The sequence below is a fragment of the Haliaeetus albicilla genome, chromosome 15 (assembly GCF_947461875.1).
Source record: "Haliaeetus albicilla chromosome 15, bHalAlb1.1, whole genome shotgun sequence".
Lineage (NCBI taxonomy): Eukaryota > Metazoa > Chordata > Aves > Accipitriformes > Accipitridae > Haliaeetus > Haliaeetus albicilla.
This window is the reverse complement of record NC_091497.1, coordinates 2,060,798-2,083,255: the sequence shown is the minus strand read 5'-3', so window position 1 is coordinate 2,083,255 and position 22,458 is coordinate 2,060,798. Positions and strand designations below refer to the sequence as shown.

At 37.6% G+C, this 22,458-nt stretch overlaps 1 protein-coding gene across 3 annotated transcripts; it reads left to right on the top strand.

Annotated features, from left to right (window-relative positions):
- Nucleotides 1-16: 16 nt before the first annotated feature.
- Nucleotides 17-20,717, top strand: TNFSF13B (TNF superfamily member 13b). 3 transcript variants are annotated; one of them, XM_069802345.1, is made up of 8 exons: nucleotides 17-1,811; nucleotides 2,844-3,022; nucleotides 8,123-8,535; nucleotides 8,619-8,724; nucleotides 16,642-16,698; nucleotides 16,991-17,103; nucleotides 17,200-17,350; nucleotides 19,064-20,717. In XM_069802345.1, the coding sequence occupies exons 3-8, from the start codon at nucleotides 8,209-8,211 to the stop codon at nucleotides 19,174-19,176; spliced, it is 867 nt and encodes a 288-aa protein (XP_069658446.1). In that variant the 5' UTR covers nucleotides 17-1,811; nucleotides 2,844-3,022; nucleotides 8,123-8,208; the 3' UTR covers nucleotides 19,177-20,717. The 3 variants fall into 3 exon arrangements, with proteins under 3 accessions (XP_069658446.1, XP_069658447.1, XP_069658448.1); XM_069802346.1 differs by lacking the exons at nucleotides 17-1,811; nucleotides 2,844-3,022 and adding an exon at nucleotides 4,191-4,472; XM_069802347.1 differs by lacking the exons at nucleotides 17-1,811; nucleotides 2,844-3,022 and adding an exon at nucleotides 4,193-4,472 and having other exon boundaries at nucleotides 8,357-8,535.
- The last annotated feature ends 1,741 nt before the right edge of the window (nucleotides 20,718-22,458 follow it).

Here is a 22,458-nt window from a genome sequence, read left to right as displayed (position 1 = left end):
TTAGAGTTGATTGAAAAAGCTATAGACCTCTTTGGATCTGTAGACCTAAAATCATAGACAGAGCATAGTTTTAAATCCAAGTGAAACCAAAACTATCTCGTCAGCCTTCCAGTGGTGGTATTTTTGGGGAGGGGGGAGGCAGGTGGGGAAGGTATATTGGTGAAGTTTGGCTAGGGGGGCGGAGAGTGTTTATATAGCAGAAGGGAGTCAGTAGGCATAGCATTCCCTTTCCCTGCTGTATTCTAAAATGACAACGTGAGCTGCTTGCATAGATTGTTTCAGCTACTTCACATTGCTTTAGAACTAAGGTGGAGGGAGAGAAGGAAAATAAATGGGCAAATACTGCTTTTCTAAAAATGAGTTGATAAAGCCAAAAGAATAGATTACTTGTTGGAGACAGAATGAAGAGAAATAACTGTTTCAGAAGTTGTCATAACTTGCCATTAAATACCATTGTTCTTTTCATAAAAATGTCGATTTCTAAAGTAACATGACTTTTTGCCCCACTTCCTGCCAAAGACAAACAAAAACTTCAACCCCGAATACTCCCAGTATTATGTGGCACTTGTATGCAAATGAAATATTCTTATTTGGGCACACAGTTGCTAAGTCAAAGTCACATGTGTGGCATTAGGTTATGGCAATCTGGAACGGTTTGAAGTTGACTGTATCTAAACATTACTTTTGATTATCAAGCCATATCTTTTCACTATATTGTCTGCAGGACAGAAAGATGAAACTTTGTCTGATTTTTGCAAGTAGTGGGTGTGAGAAGACACAGTTGTCATATATGCATCCTTTACACTTAATGCGGTTTCTTCCACCTTCCACGTAGGCGCATTTTTACTTCTCCCTTAATGGATTGGGTGCGTACCCTTGTGAATGAATGTCTATTATCGTGCTATTTTTCATGGCATTGGCTATGAAATCCACTGAAAGAAAATAGGAAGGAAATGATTTTTTTAATGCAAATATTCCACTGCTGTACGTACAATCTTTTAAGGGAGGGAGAAGGGGGAAGAAACTTGTTCTGATAAGTCAAGACTTGTTTTTATTTTATGGTCTGTGTGATGGAGACCCACAGTTACCTGCTGCTAAGAAGTGAACTTCAAGCAACAGCGTAGTAATAACTTCAGATTGCCTAAAGGTGTATTATGGTACTGTTGCATTTACTCCACTTAATATCATTATATGTTTTCCCTTAATAGTTCTCTGTTTGTGTATAGATGTTTCCCAAGTATTTGTCCTGTGTATATAAATTTCTAGTTTGGGAAGAGGCAGTTAGTTATTTTCACAGGTTTGTAAGAAAGCCTCTTGATTTAAATATACTCATTAAAGGAATTGTCTCTTTTATAAGAGGAACTTTATGTTTGGAGGAAAAGAAAAAAAAAAAAGAGTGGGGGGTCAGGAATTGAACTGGAACAGCTGTAGCAGTAGAGTCCTTGTAAGGCAGCATCCAGTATAAGACCTTGCGTGCACACATGTGTGTGGTTTTAATTAGTGGAAATACTTGAGGCTTCCTGCTACTGCAAGTTTACATTCCCAGTATTTGTTTCTGAACTGTGCAATGCAGAGAGATAAGCTATGCTTTCATCTGAAGAAAAGCTAACGTGTAGCTGCCCTCATGTCCATTTCTCAGGTAAAATTAGAAATAGAGCACAAATACATTTGGTAGGCTACGGACAATCTCTCAGTTGAAGGGCAGATGGATTAACTATACAAAATATGCATATCAGCATCTCTTAAGCTAATCATTTGCATCACGTTGGAAGTTCACAGTGAAGAATGCAAGGCTGAATTGAGACTCCAAGGTATGGTCTCTTCTATTAGCAAAAAGATGCAGACATACCTCCATTTGTATTTCATAATTTAACTCTTGAGAAGTACGTTGGTTTTTTTTAATGACAGGTGATTTTGCTAGGGGCACTTCTGCCAAATATGAAATCTGTGCCTCTTGCTTGTAGTGGGATCAGCCTAATGTATCCCATTAAGGAGGATTTACAATGCCATCCTGCTTTGTATAATTTAGGGTGGAACCCTGCAGAAGTGTAAATAGAGATAGCATATTGAAGTTCTAAATAACACTTGTGTTTTGAATTCAGAAACAGTCATTGAATATATGATGCAAGCTTTTTATTTGACTTCAATATATAGTCAAAGCAAAAATGTCTTATAAAGTATTCTTAAGTTTTGTAGACAAAGCATAAATGTTACTGTATATGTGCTAATTGTGGCAAAGTTTTACAGTCTCATTCTAGTCTTTTTTACAATAAATTTAATTTTACAAAAAAAAATTTCTATTTTTATGTACTGACATATGCAATAAATTGATACATTTAAAGTGCTGTTAATGTCTTGTTCATAGTTTGTGGCCTGTCTTCAGTATGTGTACAGGGGTATTTTTGTATGTATGGTAACTGATGAACCTCAAGGTATCATTTTCAGTTACTTACTAAAACCAGAGCACATGGAATAGACATCTGCATTGTTAATGTGGCATTTGTGGAAAGCTATTACAGCAGGGAAAAACTGTATTACAAATACCTGTTTCTAAGCTTTGTCATGTGTCCTCACTTTCAGCAAGTGTTAATAAGTAAAACTGATAGGTGGTAGCTCTCCATCACTTTCTAACATGTTCTGTTATCTGGGGGACTAAGAGATGGTCTAAATATTATGTCACCTAGGAAATCTTTTTAAGTATTTCTGACTAGTTTTACCACCTGTTGCTGGTAATATTTTAAATGTCAATTTTAAATGCTATAATGCCACTCTAGCAGGTTTATAGTTAATTCATGTAGCTACAGTGGGATACTTGGGCTGAAGCAATTTTTACTCTCTTACAGAGAAATGCCTAGAACTTCTATCACCTCTGCTCCCGTCCTGCATGGTTAATGTGAAATACCCAGAAAATAAGGATTTACTGCTGTCTTTTCTAAAGCTGCAAAATGTGTGTCCTCACCTGGATTATTGCAAGGCTTATAGTTCAATTTTAACCCAATACCTAGGAAGCAGGGGTAGGGAGGTAAGTGGTACATGTTGACACTTTATTCAAGATGCCTGTTAATTCTGAATGCAAAAAATAATTTAAAAAAATCTAATTCTTGAAGCAATGAAAGTAAAGGAGCAACTCAGATTTGGGTACTTCATGTGAATATTGCCCTTTGCAAATGAAAAGCAGTTTGCTGTCTTGTGAACTGTGTCACTAAACCTTATATGTGCAGTGTTACTTTGAAGAATACAAGTCTTGCATTTGCTTTTTCTTATTTAAAAATTGATAAGCATCTGGGCTACAAGGTACAACGCAAACTGTGTCCTGGAATGTCTCATGATGTTATATTCACTTGCTTAGTAGATATGTATAGGCTGTCATATCAGACAAAGGTAAAATATAGTGTTTGAATTTCTCAGAATTTGCAGGTACTGCTTAAATATTCAAAAAAGCATATTACTATCTAAACTGAAATGCTAGAAATGAAACCTAAACCAAAGGCAGGGGACTTGTTGTCTGTTAAAAAGATCAAGTATAGGTAGGTAAGATTTTGTGAAAATACAGAACCATCAGCTAAACAAAAATTACGTGCACTGAAGATACTGAACGTGTCTGAGCTTTAAATCCCTTGTTGGACCCTATTCAGGGTCTTCATTTACAGTTTTTGCGGAGTTCTGTCTCTGTAAGTAGATAAGGAAGATACACAATATTTTCTGGAAATGTTTTGAAAACCTTAGTGTGATTAATTTGTTATGCTTCAGTTTGGGTGGGGACAGAATAACTCTATGTTTTTTCAAAACAGCAGTTTTTCTTTCTCTGAAAGGCAATACAGCTTAAGAGCAGACCTGGTTTTAAAGTATTACAGAGCATGGTTTCACTCATAATAATTAGAGATACATCTTTAATCTTAAGCAATGACCCAAATAATGCAAAACTGCAAGGTTGCTGACAAAATGTAAGCATGCTCACGTACCAAGTTCGGAGAGATGTTGCCGCTAGTTTTGATGAGGGACTAAGGAATGGATTTTGCTGCTTGAAGACAGAAAGAAAGGAAGTTCTACAGCTGTTTTACATTATGCTTACATCTGGTGTGTGCTAATTATTTACAAAAATGCAAAGGGCAAGGTCAGGCAGAGAACTCTTTCTGTCCTTGAGGACTCGGGGACTGTGTAGCAATTAGCTAAAGCTATGAAGAAATAATGCTATGATTTGAAAATACTTGGATCCCTGTCCTGTGCCCTCTATTAAAGGTCCACAGATCGTAGCAGCAGCAGAGTGGCCACTCCCACACGAAGGGCCATGGCTTCTTGTTTATTTTGCTACCATACAAATGCATTTTTAGCCCATCTGTGCAAAAGCTGTCAAGTTGCATAGTGTTGAAGAGGTGGAGAAATGCAATACTCCGTGTTGCTGAATAGCCAAGCCAGTGAGACTATTAGAAGTGAGCTACAGCTGTATGACAGAGCTCCTTTTTCCCTATGCAGTAAGAAGGATTTGCTATATCATGGGCGGGGGGGGGGGGAGGAGGGAGGGGAGGAGGCTGGCATTAAGCTGCTGTAGTATATAAATCTTGTGTTTTCTTTTTATATTGTATATGTTTTAAAAATTATTTTCTATTTCTTGTTGCTTCTGCTGCATACTTTGAGAGACACCTATAATAATTGCTTTTCCTTCCTGTGCCATTTCCTCTTCTCTTTGAAAGCACTGTAGTAACCATGTAAAAAGTAATGATGGGTGCAAGCCAGCTGTATGTTTGTGTAGTATACATGCCAGATTTGGACCCAAATTGTCTAGATGTCTGGAGAAATAAAGTCTTATGCAAGGAATAAAACAAGCATAACTAAAATGTGCAGAGACACTCATGTTATCCTAGGCAATATTGAAATTGGGAGGCAAAGAGAAAAGAATACCTTTTTTGCTTCAGAAAAATCTCATAGGATTTTTTTTTCCTTTTAACAAGCTAATATGTCAAATAAGTCTTTAACTGTTTGTATAACGTCCTTTACTTGCAAGGTATGCAATCCTAAAATTTAAGATAATAGGATGTAAGATACACAGCCACAGGAGCACAATATCCACAAACAGAGTGATTTTTTGATCTATATCTGAGATGGGAACTTACCTGGTTTTGCTACTGTGTAAATTGCAGTTAATGGCTGAAAGAACTAATTAAGTGTCCCTGAAGGGAATGTGTACTCTTTCAGAGGGCTATCTATGAATACTCTTTAATACAGGTATCTGTAATAGCAGAAAACTGTCATACAGGATTTATTCTGATCTCCTCCAAAATAGTCCATCCTTTTTGTCCATCTTCAGAAAGGATCTGAAATTAAATGTGTTTAAAATGGAACCTGTGCTTATTCTTTGCTCCTCTATCTGTTCTGCACTGTCTTGTGTAGTAAGGCAAGCTATCGTGGCCTCTTTCTTTTTGTAATAACCACAGGGACCAGTTCCATTTTATGGCTACTTCAGAAGTATGTGAAGTTGGACCTTTGCCACTGGAGGCGTAGTTTTAGTATGGCCATCGATATTTGCCTGGATCTCTGGGTTGTAGCATCTGCACAACCTCCCTTTTAAAAATGGAACTTTTGTTTTTAAGTAAACTTTTACATTTCTTCAGTAAATTGGGTTTTTACCCAAGTCTTCATATTCGAATCATCTGCTTCTCTTTTGTACGTTAAACTTCATTATGGGATTTTCCTCCCTCTCAAAGAAGATGCTTTTGTGGTTAAAATACAGTACTGGATTTCAGGAAATCAAGAGTTCAGTTTCTGGTTCAACCACAAATTTCCTGTGTGATTGCTTACTATCTCTGCCTTGGTTCCCCGCAGATGTGGTGATGATGTTTTATAAATTCACATGTTAGCAGGGTGCATCTTAATCATTTAATCTGATACTCTGCATAACAGAAATGAAAAAAATTAATTGCCTGCAGAAATGACAGGGTTTGTTTCTGGTGTAACATCTTGGAAGGTTTAACCAGCCTTGATTTAGTTGAGAGTTAGATGGCCAGGTCTAGGTTTCTGCTGTTTAATGCAGTGGCATTTTCTTTTCTAGAAATAGTCTGGAAAACAGTGATTTGAACTGCGCTTGAGGTGGTCACTTGTTGTCCTAAGGTTTTACTGTGTGCATGTGTGGCATAGTGTGTGTGTCTTGAGCCAAAAAGAGTTAACATGGTACGTACTTTTGCAAAAGGGTTTTCAGGGAGGCTGGCCAGTAGGCGCAGGCTGCTAACCACAAACTGAATGCCCTTTCCATGATGAGTTCTTTAGGCCTCTTCTATTCATTCTGGATTTTTGTTCTGAACCCTTTTCACTGTTAGGTTTTGGCAGTTATAACTGTATGTAAACAGTTTTGTCGATGTAAAAGCACGATTACTGCTACCTCTTATTTTTGCTTAATATTTTGCTTCAGTATATATATCCAAATATTACACTTCTGTTTCAAGAAGAATGTTCCACTGAGAGCTCGTGTTCAGCTGGAGTCAACACCCTCCCACGTCTGCTAATGGAAGGCTCATCTGAGCGCTCCTTAGTCCTCATTAGTCATACCTTAGTTTAAAATGCAGAAGAAACTGCACATGTGTTAATTTTACTGACTTTGCTTTAAGCAGGTTAAAGATTACTTTGCAGTTCTGCCAACAAGAGGAATCATAACGACAGTATTTTATGACAAGACATAGTGGCAAGCATCGAGGCACTGACTCCATGCTCCAGGCTCTGCAGCTGGCATGGGGGTTTTTTGTTTTGTTTCTTTTAAAGTAATTTTTCTGAGTTTTTGCTTTAATGTAATTAGTAGTCTGCAATTTACTGAAGCTTCATTTGATTGTGTTAAAATGGAAGTTGTTAAACTAAGTATATTTCTAGGTAATTAATGTTGTTTTTCATGATTGATTTCTCACTGTCATTATTTATTGTTCCACTATGTTTTTGTCATCACAAAAGTTGTCTAAAATTGTGTTTTCTTTCAAATCACTTAACTGCTTATGACGCTGTACAGCAACACAAGGTTGCAAACAGAGTGATCCCTTTGATACTCAACTAGAAATACCTGTTGAATTTAACAATTTGCTGTGTGGGGGCTGTTCTGATTTTCCTCATGGCCCCTTTGAAATTCTCATTTATCAGAATGATAAGCAAGACAAAGCCAGATGTCTTACAGAAGTCCTCTGTGTCACCACAGTTATTTTATCAGCCCAAATAATGACCTCATTTAAAGAGGGTGTGGAGGCTGGCAACAGCCTATTTTCCCTAGAAGTGACTAGAGTGATGCTAATTATATACCCATCTGTTATTTTATTACATGTTAATGACTGCAGAGACCTCACCGGCCAATTGTTTCTCAGTATTCCTGGACAGCTAGTTATAACTTTCATTCTCTCACTTGGCTTCACTTTCTTAAATAGCACTTCTTTTCCAACTGTCATTTTATTTTTGGAACACAGTCAGTACTAAGCTGGCAATGTTCTGATGTGATACTTCAAGGCATGTCTGCTTAGTTCTAATAATTGCTTATTCTGTTCAAAAAAAACCTACCTTGGTTTCTTTCCTTCAAAATGCAGCCCCGTTTCCACCTTAACTTAGCCTTGAAAATAGGTGCAGAAACGGTATGGTATTCTGCTCTTATTCCACCCTGCACTGATTTCTGTATCATTTCTCACAGTGGGTACGTGCTTTCTAGGGGCATGTTAAGATATGTGGTATAATTGTTTTTCCTCTGCATTTAGGAAAAGAATTACTTGTCTGTGCAGGATATTGGGTGGTTGCTAGAGGTGGCAGAATAGTCTTTTAAGTGGCATTGGCTGATATGCTACCAGGAAACTTTACATTGTTTCTGCATTTCTAGATAAGGCTCTAAATTACCAGCGGTACCGGCTGTGCCTAAATTTAAAGATAATGGTAATAGCAAGCTGCCACATAAATAAATAGTTGAAAGTGAAAGGAGGAAGGTAGCTTAAGCAAGCAGCTCATGAGAAAGTATTCATTTCCAAAATGCAGCAGAGAAAGAAGAAAACTAAACGGAGACCGAACCTTAGATGTTCGCTCTGTACATTAGGTTTAATGGTTCTATCAACGGCTTCATATGACAGGAAATGATCTGGGCGTTTTGTTCACTTATTCTGGATGCCCTTAGTTTCAGAGAGCAACTGGTAACATGGATTGCACCTCGGAAGGGGACAGCTGAACTCTCCCTCTGGCTTTAGTGAGGAAAGAGCAGCGATGAAATCCGTGGACTGTGTGCACGTCATCCAACAGAAGGATACCGCCTCCTCTCCCTCTGCCCCCCCTGGTGCTGCTTCAGGCACCGCGGGACTTTTTTCTGTCACATTCCTGTGGCTTGCAATGCTCCTGTCCTCTTGTCTTGCAGCAGTGTCTCTTTACCATGTTATCGCCCTGAAAACAGAACTAGAAGCTCTGCGCAGCAAGCTGATCTACAGGGTCCACGCGAGGTCTCTGCTAGACCAGCCACCCGTGTCCTCCGATGAAAACAAAGCGGGTACCCCCGTTTCTTCCTTCCTGCGAGCGTCTGCAGCTGGCGCCGGGCAGGTAAGCCGGAGGGCTGGGTTTTGGCTTGCAGGGGATGAGCAAACGCAGGGCTGCTCTCACGGATTGCTGCTTCTCCCCCTTAGGAGAACAGGCTGCCTGGCCCTGGCCCAGCTGAAAGCTTCCAAAACGAAATATGGAACGGGAGCAGAAACAGGGGAAGAAGGTCTGTTGTGCACACGGAAGAAACAGGTAAATAGCATCTGGTGGAGTGGGTTGGGATGCGCGTCTGGATACCGTCTCGGGAAAGCAGCAGTGCTTGAGCGGTGCCTTCTCCTGTTGGCGGACCTGTGCTCCCAGAGCCTGTTACGGTTTTCACAATTACCGCTGAATGGATGGTGTTAACTGTAGGCGAATCCTCTTAATGGTTACCATACTACCTAAGGTACCAGATATTCATGCTATCTGCCAGTTGGACTTTGAACGTTAGATCCCAAACCTGCTGCTTGTAGCAGAGGTATTGCTCGATGATGCGGTAGAGCCGAGTAAGGCAACTTTAAATCATTCGGACAGTAAACTGCTCGATTCTAAATCCATCAGTCTCAACTCAGGCTGATGCCTAACTTGTTTCTCTCTGATCAATAGTAGGGAGGGAAAGCTATTATTAAAAATGCCAAGTCATTTTTCTGGGAAAACGTGCTCATCCTAAAAGAGAGAAGTAACAAGAAAGCTCCTTAACTTTAGGGAAGTAGGAGTTTTCAAAGAGAAAGGCTGGCTTGTACCTGTCAAAAGAGGCAGACTACAAGGAATTCAGAAGTTTAGCATCATTTCTACATTAAAACAATCTATTAATATAATTAACAAAATTAATAAAGGCATGCCTATCCAGCAAGATTTTTTCTGTCGTGGCCTTTTTAAAAGGTACTGCAGAGAACACTGAAGACTGTGCTCCATAAAGGACTTCTGATGCGTATGATAATGTTGGAATATTGATGGCATACATTTGTTTCCTTTGGGGATAAAATGCCTACATTTTTTTCTTTTTCTCTTTCCAAACACACCGATGCCTGATAGGATGAAATACAGAATTTTATTATAAGAGTTTGCACACGTGCTTTAATTGCACTGAGTAACTAAAAATGTTCTCGAGTTGCTGAATCAGTTCAATCCTCTTATGGATACTTTTAGATTATTTTAACTGATGAAAGCTCATATCTTAAATTAATAATAGATGAAGTGGAAATGGAGTAATTTGTAGGTAAAGACTAAATCGAAGTTTGCTTAAAATATGCTTTTGAGTAACTAATTAATGTGAAATGTATTTCACTTAAGCTTCAGCAAGCTAAATGAAATTTAAGTTCTAGAGTATTATCACTCTACTTACCTCCACTATTCTCAAAAGAGAATATTCATTTAGGACACCACCCAAAATCCATAGGTTTAAATGGGATATATTCTATTTCATTAGTAATCTTTGGTTCAGGGTCTTGGCTAAGAGCGATTTCACAAACAGGACGGAGGACAAGATTGCTTCAATTGTATTTCTTGCAGCCTGTTTCCTATCACAGGAACCACAGAGCTTCCCCGTTCTCCCCACCCTAGCATCTCCCAAATAAAAACTAGTGATCTAAAGCACAAGTATCATCAAAAATAAGGAGGCATGTCTTTTTTTAAATGAATTTTATAGCATCGCTACTCTGCAAGTTAGCTAGTTCCCTTTATGGTAGCTTTCATCTTTATTCCTGTTGCTATTTGAGGGTGTATGGGGGAGAGAAGGGTTGTGGGCTCCTCAGCTGTGCTTCTGGCAGACTTAAGATTCTTCTCATCAGGTAGCCACCTCTGATTATAGCTATTTACCTTTATTCACATAAAATTCTAATTAAGCTACTTATTTTTGTAAGCTTTTTTTTAAAGATACAGCTGGCTTTAAAATTATTTAGGATGGATGACAGAAAGCACAGAATATGAACATTCATTTAAAAGGGAAAAGCTACATAGGTTGACCCACTACAAAACTGTTTCTCACATGGCCATCATACTTTTGTCTATAAAACAGTAAATTACAAATCTTGCATTTATATAAAAGGTCATCTGTTAGACAGGGCTACCTTTCTGCCTGCTCTAATTACAACAAATGAAGCTTGTCAGAGTTCAGTAAGATGTTACATTTTCTTGGATCAGATTTCACTGATGGTCATGAACCTACTAGTTAATAAATTTTGTTTTAGCAGAGTGAGTGCCATAAGAGAACATGGTGTTGTTCATGGTGCTGAATCCTGTCTGGCACTTAGTTGTGTACACGGAATTACTAGCCCTGCATTTTGATCTTCTCATGTCCATTTCCGGGTACCAGAATCCCAGCAGCCTCCAAATTGTCTTGCAGATGCACTGCACTCATTCTGGTACCATGGCAGATAAATTAGGGTATTGAGTGAGGTGCCTTGTTCTTGTCCTATTTCTGTTTGCTTCAACAAGGTCTCAAAGTAGAGTCTGGTCTCGTAATTAATTGTTGATCCATAATTTCACTTTAACGTGGACCAGTTCCTGAGAAAGTGAATATTTGAAAATGTCACCGATATATAACTGCTTCTCTTGTGCTTCATCAGAGAGCAGAAGTAAAATATAGAACCATTATTTTGTTTATTTATAAAGTTGTGGCTTGATTCTGTTTTCTTTTTAAACTTTCATTATTAACTTCCAAAAATGGATGCCCCCTGATTCTTTTTAGGCCCAGCACAGCCTTTCTTGAACATATGGAATTTCCACTTTAATATTTTTTTTCTATTTGCTTGATGTTGTGTGCATAAAAGTGGCCACAAATTAGAATTTTAATTAAAATGACAATTGAATGAAAATGGCTATAACACAAGGTGGTTCTTTCATATTTTTATGGGGTATGCATTTGTCTGTGTTCATGCATAAAACTATTAGTCATCAGTAGTTGTACCTTCTGTGTCTTGAGAAAATTTCCAGCTCAAGTAGGTTGAAGAGATGGGTTTCAGGCATCAATTCCAAACAGCTAGCAGTCAGAACCAGAGTTCTCGATACAATGAGTAGGAGTTAATGGGTGATTTTGAAAGGTACATATTATTAATATTCAGGCAGATACATCATCTAACCACTTCTAACAAATGTCATATCAGGACACATAAGAACAGATATAATTTTTCTTATTTGTCTTTATTTTTATGAATTTTGCCTGTAGAGGAAAATCACTGCACAACAAAAACCTCTCCTTAATTTTACACCCTGTTGACAATTACTGATTGCCTTGCCTGCGTGTTTCTTTCTAAGTTGTATATGGACTTGAGTCTGGGAACAAGATATAGGTTCCATTACCTAAGCCAGTTCAATGTACAAATGTCAAGTTTCATTTACATGCTCTCTCTGTGCCTCGTTCTGATCATTATTGTGGGATTCTGTTTCCCGCGGCCAACTAGGGAGGTGAGCATCGGGTGTTCTGTAAACTCAAATTCAGGCAACATTCTGCTGTGATGAGGTTGGAGCACCCATGGACTATATTTACTTTGGTGTACTGAGGTTATCCATCTCAACCAGACTGATTGCATGTATGGAAGGAACTGAGGAGCAATTCTAAGTAATTCCAGAAAGCAATGAGGCAGGCTAACCTGGCGTGTGAATTGGCAATTTTTTTTTTTTTTTTTACTAGCATTTCCCAGATTCTACTCCAATATCAGTTGTGTCCATGGGAAATAACTATTGCCATGCAAGCGTGGTGTATAAGTTGTGAGAATTTTGCCATTGTTCTTGGTATAATTACCTTACTGGCAAATTGATACATTTGCTTTGGCAAATTGGCACATTTGTTGGTTAGAAGTGTTTTGACTCTGTATGTTGTTGTTTTAGATCTCCGCGACAGAGGGATAGCAAGAACTTTCACAAGTGGAACTTGACTTTAGTGATCTTTGAATCAAGAAACCTAACCTTTTGTTACTAGTCTAAACAAATGCCGCGTATAAAATTCCCTCACCAAATATTCAAAATACTTATTTTATTGTTTGAAGAGGGGAAATATAAGAGTTCTCTTAATTAAAAAAAAAAAAGAGGCCTACTTCTTGAAAAGATATGTTAATCTTTTTTGTTTCTGCTGACAACAGTCTAACTCAAAAGGAAGTAGGCCCTTCTATGTGAAAGGATAGAAAATGACTTGATACAATGCTGCAATTTTACATGAAGAATTGCACTTAATGAATGAATGACTCAGTGCTGTGTATTATGCAGAACACTGTGCAATCAAAAATACACAAAATAGGCTCTAATTTTTGAAAACAATATTCTGCTTTATACTGTGTAATAGAAGTCTACATAAAGTCTTCTTAATTCTTAGTAAATGATTTCCTTGTTATTCTGATTGTAACATGTTACTGGTAATTCTGTTAAGGTCAAAATAATTCTATCAATATGTCCAAGATATTTGTTAGATCTGAGTCATATCTGTAACTATGACCAAGCAATTTTAATGCAGGGACTGATTTAATCCATGATTAATGCCATATAAAGACTTCTTAATTAAAAAGCAGCAAATTTAACCAGTCTATAAAAATGCACAAGCAAAACATAAAAGAAGATCTCTTGTGATGAGAAACAAAGAAGTTAAGGGAAGAACTACAAATTGTTCAAGAACATGCATATCATTTATAAATTTAATTATCTAGTGTTTAAGTATGTTTTGGGAAGTCTACAGAGAACAGATCTAGACCAAAAAAGGAACCTAAACAAGCAGGTCTGTTTTTTAAAGTTCAGGGTTTTTGCTTGGTTTTATTTCAGCAAAAATTGAGATAGATGTTTCAGGCCTCAGATATCACAACTTTAAAATTTATGCATGAGTTCACAGATAATGAACTTGAAATTTTGTTTGGATGGATTATGAAGTTAGATTGCAAAATATTAAAATGATTATGCAAGTTAAATAATACAAAAACTTGCATGGGAGGGCAAATTTGATTCTACCAATATCAGGTCTTAAATCATGCAGATATGCGAAAGCTGCATTCCTATCCTGCTGCAAAAGCTAGCTTTTTTAAAAAAAATTGTGGTTACATTGCTCAACCAGTGGAGAACACAACCCTTCATGTGCTGGCTGTGGTTTATAAAGGCATCTGGAGTCACTAACTTCTTCAGAATTGGCTGTTTTGTTCATGGAAGAAGGCAGACTCTGAATTGTTGTTCTCCCCACCCACATCCCGCAGAGCGGTTAAAATCAGAAAAAAAAAAAAAGCTTGTCAAAGCAAAGCTGTTATATGAAGTCACAAGGGGACGGAGAACACTTTATTGGTCTAGATACACTCTGTTTTGTACAGCTAGACCTCATGGTGACACTCAAGTCTAGATATTTTTACACATTTTTAAGAGGTGTTTTACAAATCCTGTATTCTGCTTGCATTATTAATTATTCAGAAATCCTCTAGACTAAAAAGCTGATGCTCAGGTTTGATTTACACTGGGCTGAAGGGCATTCAGGTAGAGCTTTTGATTTATTCTGCTCAGTACTGTTAGTAACTATTCAACCCATATTTTGTAATGCATATATTCTTGACATTGTACTTCAGGTAAGATTTGGGTCCTTCTTGGAATAGAATTGCTAACATTGCTTAACAATGTTTAACTTTTTACTGAAAATCCCTGTTAATCTTCCCAGAAAATATACTCTCTACATCCATATCTTCTCCTTAATAGTAGTGTTGTTTACTCTGAATTTGTTTCAATGAATTACTTAATTTTAAACCTATGTAGTTCCATTGACATCAAAGTGAAGTACCTGTATATACTGGAAATAGTTGTGTGTCAGTCTTGGCTTCTGAACATTTGTTTGAAGCATGTTGTTATTCAATCCCTCAAACAGTTTTTTAGATATTATTTGTCCTTTGCAGCTTTAGGTAAAACAGCCACTGTGCTAGTTTCTGTTCTCTTTATTGTTATGAATGACACTGTTGTATCCATATTTCTCCATGAAAAACAAACTTACTGTATTCTGTGGAGCCTTATTTCTACCTGCATACACGAAAAAAAAGAGACAGTGAGACTTCTTTAGAGAGTATATGTAGCTTTGATATCTGTAGCATAAAGCAGAGTTGGTATGTGTTTTAGAAAGATGGAAAAGATCTCAGACTGTATGGAACTTGCCAATTTCAATTCCTGTGTAGCAGTTCTCAGCAATAACGATTAGTATTTCAATGCTGCAGACAACTGAAACATAAATCCAGACTTGCAAACTGTGAATCAGGATAGTTTCAAGAATGTCATCAAGTTTGCAGAGCAGGTTTAACAAGGTTGCTCAAGTAGGCATAGCTTTCACTGCTTGTAGGTGCTACTCATTGGTACCCAGCTGCATAGCAGCTGGTTAGCGTAAATCATAACAAATCCTCTCTTGGTTAGTTGAAAAATCCAGTGGCCATACTAATGAGTTCTTTTTAAAAGCAGGAGTGAAAATTTTGATTTAGCTTACTGAAATACTAGGGAATCAGCAAATTCCATTCAGTAGGAATGCACTTTGCTCCAAAGGAGAGTGAATTAATACCTTGCGAAATAAATTGCCCGATGTGCTTTGTTGTGCGACTCCAGAAAATCCCATTTCAATTGTATTTGGAAGCTTCTTTTTCAGAAAATTCTGTCACTTGCAAGTGTGGTAGAAAAATGACTGCTGTATAATACCTTTTTTCATTTTGTGTTGGCTTGGTTTTTCTATTCCTTATCAGAAGGCAGGGAATTCAGATGTCTTTAAATTCTTGGTTTGAAAATCAGTAGATTTTGGCACATTACTGATGAGTATTGACAGCACTCGAGGATACGTTCCAGTGTAGGAGATGGGAGCTCGCAGGACAGCATTCCCGTTAACGTCCGCAGGTCTCGCGGGCTGCGCGATTGCTGCGACGCTGACGCGCTCCCAGGCGTGCGCGTGAACCGTTGTCCGCTGCCGGTTGGCACCGCTGAGTGCTGGTGAGCACCCAGCCCTCCTCTGGTGTTTTCAGGCAGGTCCCCTTGGAAAGGAGACTTGGATACAGAGAGAGGCCGCTTTCTCCTCAAACCCTTTTGCCGTGCAGCGAGAAGTTTGTGCTGCTGGGCGCTGGGTTGCACATGTGGGTACCACTGGCCGATGTAGAAACAGGACCCCATGGAGCAGGGCACTGCCTGTCATAGGAAGAGTGGCCAAATCTGACCCACAGCTTTCTTACCTGAAAAGAGGTAAACAAAAACGGAGATTTAGCAGTCCACAGCAGAATTTTCTTCTCTTGACTCTTAGTAAATTCATTTGGTTTCTGTCAAGTGCGGTAAATGTTACTACTCAGTTTTCCAACCTTCAGTGTAGCACTAGAACCAGATGTTTTCATTAAAATCTGCTCTACGCAAATGCAACTATCCTTTTTCTCTTTTATCCTGTTCCCTGACATTTATGCTTAGCAGATTTTTTTTAAAAGATTTTTGTTTCACTTGCAAGCCTATATTTTAACATACCGCAATATTTTTCTCTGATCAAACTCCTGTTTTCTCAGTGTTGCCAGTCTCTACAGTTTTGAGTAACGCATCAGTTTTGACAGATACGAAGCTATTTGTTATGTGTGCATTAATTTGCTAACAGTCATCTCTGTATCTTGCCTCTTAGTCTCAGTATAGGTTGACTGAGTGTGGGTATCTGAAAACATATTGAAAGTACATGTATATGGATTTTGAAAGTGTAGCTTGAAAGTACCGTGTAACCAGTATATATGACTAATATTTTATAGCAACTGTGACTGGAAACTAATTTCTCTAAATAATATAGTAAACATCATTAGAAAATCTCATCTCTGTCAGAGGGTTGGGGGCTTTTTTGAGCTTTTGCTTAGAAAATCAGGCTAATTGATGTGATGATTCCTAGCTCATTTGACTTACTGCTACATTTTTCAATTATATTAGGACCAGAGATTAAAACAAGCAAGTATTACTTGTGCTACTATCTGAGGCCTCCTGTTTAGCTGCATGATCTCTGAAAGTTATCTAGTACGTGTTGTGGTATGAATTTTATTTTGGCACATTTGAGTAAGATCTGCATTAAAATCAATAGATTATGTTTTCAAATAAGTGGTGAGACCGAGAGAAGATTTTTTTTCATGTCCTTTTTTTTTTTTTTTAAAGTAGTTTCTTTGATTTCAAAATGCTTTCACTTTGCAGTGCTGCAGGCTTGTTTGCAACTGATTGCTGACAGCAAAAGTGACATCCAACAGAAAGGTAAGAGTATGTTCCATGATTTATAGCTAACTATTCCATGTATTAACTCTTCCATCCAATTTTATCTAACTTCAAAGCAGTAACTGAGTTATGTCACTGAATTAAAAAAAAAAAACAAAACAAGAGGTCCCTGCATCTGGACAGCCCTTGCAAATATCTTCTTTTCAGTGGGGAAATCCAGCTAGGGAGACTGGAAGTCTTGACTAGAAGTCAGCTTTGTTAATTTTTGACAGATGGAGATGAAAAAAGTAACTTTTCTTTCTGATTACCCAAAACTTATTGTTTCTTTTAGATGATTCAAGCATTGTCCCTTGGCTTCTGAGCTTTAAACGTGGAACAGCTCTGGAAGAACAAGGAAATAAAATAGTGATCAAAGAAACAGGATATTTTTTCATATATGGCCAGGTGAGAAAGCTCAATTCATTTTAGCATCTGACTGTTTAAAGGATTTTTAATGTCTCCATACAATATATTTTAAGTCTGCACCTCTTCATTCTGTAGGTTTTATATACTGATACAACATTTGCTATGGGACATCTAATACAGAGGAAGAAGGCCCATGTGTTTGGTGATGATCTCAGCTTGGTGACATTGTTTCGCTGCATCCAAAACATGCCACAGTCTTATCCGAATAATTCTTGCTATACTGCTGGTAAATATCTAAGTTTTCCTTTTCTTTGCAAATAAACTGTATCAAACAGAATCTGTAGTGTTGGATGATTAAGTATTGTGGCAGTTGTAAAGAAAATGGACTGCATTCATGGATCTGGTTAATTGCAAAATTACAGAATACTTTAAAAAAATACAGTTTTATATAAATGGAGGCAGTTGGAGAGTATGCATCTAACTTTGGTGATCTCAACAATTCCCCTCTGTCCATTGACTATACAATATGGTTAGATACTTTGGTGCTTTCAGTTAGATGCAGACAAAAGGAGTATATATTGTCCTTATTGAAGAACTTGGTTTAACTTAACTAAATGTGGAATTCAACCCTTATCCCAGTAAAATATTTAGGAGCTATGTTCTGCTTTAAAACATCATATATGAATTTTAGCCACCCAATTTAGCCTACCGTACTGTAGGATTTCCAAAGATATTTCTTATCAGCTTAATTCTCTACTCCTTGTAATGGCTACTGCAGTTTTTACTCTTTGGTTAGATGAGAAGTAGTTAATTCCTATAAAGAGCTCTTTCTGACTGCACAAATTAGAAACACTACAAGAAAGACCAATTAAAATATTTAATGCAAGTCCAGCAGGCTCAATGCTCTCTCTCTATATATGTATATTCCTGCAGTAGCATTTAAGGAATTATTGTCAAGGCCCATTAAACCTTGTTTGGTAGCTCTTACCTGTCTGTCTTTTCCCCTTAATTGTGGGTTTGAGGGTTTTCTCTTTTGTTGTTTTCCAGCAAGATCTGTGTGAATAAAAACTACCTTTTTTTTTCAATGCCTTATAAAAAAATGGGTGACATTGAATGACAGAGTTGCCTGTTGGCAAGTAATGGCATTAAACAAATGGGATGGGGAAGGAAGCTAATTTTTTTTTTTTTCCAAATAAAAATAAATTAGCTACTTCCTTCTGGCAATTGAGGCTACCAAACATTTTCTTTAACTTTCTGCCCCTCCACCCACACATTCTGGCATCATAACCACCTTCAATTTCATCTGTCCTCTAATTTCACCCTTGTGTTACTCCCCCTCTTAACGAGGATCTCGGCTCCATCCTGCCACTTCAGGGTTCCTGCTTCCCAAATTCCCGCCCTTCTGCTTTCACCTGGGAAACCAAATCTCACTGCAGTATCTCATGCTGTTGAGCACGTGTCGCAGCAGATGTCAGATGCGCTCTCAGCTCAGTGGCTGCGACTTGAGGGCGAGGTGCTTTCGGTTATCGCATCAGCTGGTGGACGGCTGGCAGGAAGCAGACTTCTGTGCTCTGCAGTGGGTCAGCTGCTGTCTGGTAACTTCATTTGGTTGGTAAAACTCGTCAGACCTCTTCCAGAAGTGTGGGAACAGAGTGGTCTAGGACCGGCAGTACCCAATGCTGACCTTGACTGTCACATCACCGTAACGCGAGGAATCTGAGTACACCACCGTTACGCGTTTTTGCAGTGTTTGCTTAAGTGGACTGTGATATGCTGAGTGCAGAGTGGAAAGTAGGTCCAGCTCCACAGAGGACGTTAAGTGTCAGCTTTGGGTAGGCTGCAGTTTGTAAGAATGTGCCTAAAGATAAAAAAAGCACTCGTCACAAGTAACAAGCCATGCTTTTGTTTGTAAGATGACGTTTAGTGACTTTTTGAATACTGTTTATGAAAAGAATGTATTTGAAATATTAACTTTAAAATATCCCAAATCTTTTGCCAGGCATTGCAAAATTAGAAGAAGGGGATGAACTTCAACTTACAATACCACGGAGAAGGGCCAAAATATCCTTGGATGGAGATGGTACTTTTTTTGGTGCAGTTAGACTCCTCTGAAGCCCTTCATTTCTGTTGTTATGCTTAATGCAGTTTTCTTCTTTTCCCATGCGTTTGTCAGAAAAAAATATTCAATTGTAATAAAGATGCCAATTCAGTCTCTCCCCGTCCACCACTAGCTTCTGGGAACTTTTCTTCGGTTTAATAAGCAAACCCAAAACAGGAAACACACCAGACAAACTTGTGAGATATAACCATCATGTGACTACCAGAAAGCCAATTTATTTTAGACAGTGGGAGACTCTAAATAACAACTGTAAAGCAATGGCTTTTGGCTTTAAAACAATTTCTTGTCCGTAAGGCAAATCAAAGGAGTTGACCATAAAGTATAGCATAAACAAGACCATTGACTATCAAATTATTATCCATAATGGAAAAGAAAAACTAAAATACAAGTACATCTTAGATTTGCTTTGTTTCATCAATAAAATATTTGAAGTAGGAAATATGGGGAAGAAACATCAAACAGTAGATTCTTCATCACAAAATTGAGGTGTCAGGTGGGTTTTGCAGTTTTTTTGTTTTTTCTTTGACACCAAGATTTTGGGGGAGGAAAAAATCTAAATGTATGGGATAATGAAAACAAACTCCTCAGAAATATACAGAATAGTAGCCACTGGCTTGCTGCTTCCCTGTAAACAAAAGGTGTATAAGTTACTAAAATCTATTAGTATTTACTAATTAGAATGAATTTTACTGGGAAAAGAACATGTAAGATGCTTCAACAGCTTGATCTTCAAAGCATTGCTACTCATCAAGGAATATGTGTATACTTCTATGTAAGCAAGGCAGGAATAGAAAGAAACAGTGAGGTTAGACACAATACAGTAAGTGGAATTGGATTTCTGGCAGTCATATATAGATGTTGTGTGTATATACATATACACAGTATATATGTATATATATGAAAGTATGTACACACATCCATAAGCCTTTGACATTTGGGCATAGAATTTTATCTTCTTTTGAATAGTTTATGGAATGGAAATATTACTGCATACATATTTTTTGTATTTCTCCTGCTTTTTGCTATGATCCATTCTATGCAATACAGTAAAAAGAAAAATCCAATAAACCTGGAACCAGCCATACAACTAAGAAAGTACATTTGTATCCCAGATATCTAGGCTCAGTCCCTAAGTTAACTATAGGCTTTTCCTGCAGTTTTCAATATATTGCTCAACATTGTTTTACAAAAAAATCAGACCTGTAGAAAGGCTAAACAGATGTCTTTTTTTCTTTTCTTTTGTTTGTCTGCTTTGTTCAGTAGATAAGATTTATGTATTTTTAACCCCAAGAATCTGTGTGTACTGTGTGGTCAAGGTAATAGCGTGGTAATAGTGTGGTCAAGGCTTCTAGGAGCTATCGTAATACAAACATTGAATACTTATCCACTGATCTTTAAAGAGGTATTGAAGTGCTACTGGAATAGATAAAATAATAAAACCGACAGTAATGAATTGTACTTCATTTGAAAATATTTTTTAGGGGTTGAGAATTGTGTCATATAAGCTCATTTAGTAAAGAAAAGATGCTTTGTATATTGCAGTCTCCTCGTCTGTTTTTATAAATTGTGCTGATTTGATTGAGTTCTCATGGTGATAGACAATAAATAAAAGAGATTTGGAGCTAGGAATTACAGACTATGGTAAACTAATGAAACAATTAATCCAACTTCTCTGTGCTTCAAGAAGATATTTCAGCAATAAGCATAGGTGTATTGGATTACCACACCGGGATTTTTATGAGGCTTAACTACAGTTACGAAATGTCTGGAAGTCCTCCTTATACAAATTTATTTATTTATGTGTCCTGGAGCCGAAGCAGCTGCTGCTGTTTATTATTATTATTATTATTAAATTTTGATGTGCTAAGTTTGCCAAAAAGACATTTGAAATCCTCTACAGGAACCCTCAGTTTAGCCAAAGGTTGTGTGAAGCTGCACGTAGATAAAACAATTATTAGCATGCAGTGAGTTGTCTGTTATTACTGACATATCTTAAAGACATGCTCTGAGTCTCTAATCAGAAGCTTGTTGATTTTAGCATTGTCTGATGACAGAAAAAAATGTTGTTGCTGTTGCTTTCCCAGAGACTTGGTGGCTAAACCTGCAAATCTAACTTTTGGTATGCAAGGTTCCCCGGTGCTTTCAGTGGGCTTGTGTGTGCTTAGCTTAAGCCAGTTCTGAAGGTGCTTGGCACCTTAGTGTCGCTTTGATATAAACAGACACAGTGTAATATTTTAAACATACAGCACATAGCAAAAATTCTGTGAAGCTAAATCAGTTGTCATCGTTGCCCCTTTTCCTCACCATATTCCTTCCTTCTGCTGCTGGCAAATGTGGACAGCACAGAATTTTGGAAAGTGTTTGGGGTGTGGTGTGGCTTGGAGGAAAACTTCTCTCTTCTGAATAAAAAGATTTCTAAAGTGTTCCCTTCCTTTAGTAGGATGAAACCAAACCTCAGGTTTCTTCACAAAAAAATGTGAACCATGATAACTCCCACATGTGTGCAAAAAGTGTAAGTCAACAGACTGTTCAGATACTTCTACTGATTTTGTTGTTAGATTCGTTTTCTGCTGGCTTCATGAGAAAACTTGTCTTTGCAAAATTAATCTGCTTCTGCACAAAGTTGAGTTTTAACAGGTCAGCATTTTCTGACCAAAGCAGGAAGAAGAGGAGGATACCTCATTCCTGATGATTCTGCTAACAAACTGGTGATACATGAGGTAGCAAAGTGCATCTAGACCTCAGTCATGCTTATGCTTCAGTTAGTGGGAGTTACTGAAACTTTCTGCATTTGATAGATGTTATTTAAATAAGTGTTACAGGTAATAAGTAGTATCTAATTGGTTCATACTATATTTTACATTCTTATCAAGGACATCTAGCATTTAAGATAGGTTTTTGCAAATGCAACAAACTGTGCGAATACTCTTGTTCTTTTTTATGTGGTGTTAAGCAGCATCATGGCAAACATAAGGGACTTGAACATTTTCTTTCCAGTACATTTTCACAGAAAGTGTGAGCTTGTATCATTCTTTCCTTTTTAATAATGTGCAGTTGGCAGATATATAGCTGCTTTGAAGCACGTAATTTGTGTCTTAAAAATGAAAATATGTCTGTTATATAATACGCAGTCACACACCCTACCGACATACGCAGTATGCTCATTGCATGGCTCTCCCATCTCTGACTATTTCTCAAATTGCTCAACGTTTGCCATTGTAAGACCTCAAATTCAGTTGTCCCGTAGTTTTGGCAAGCTTATACTGCTGGAGTTG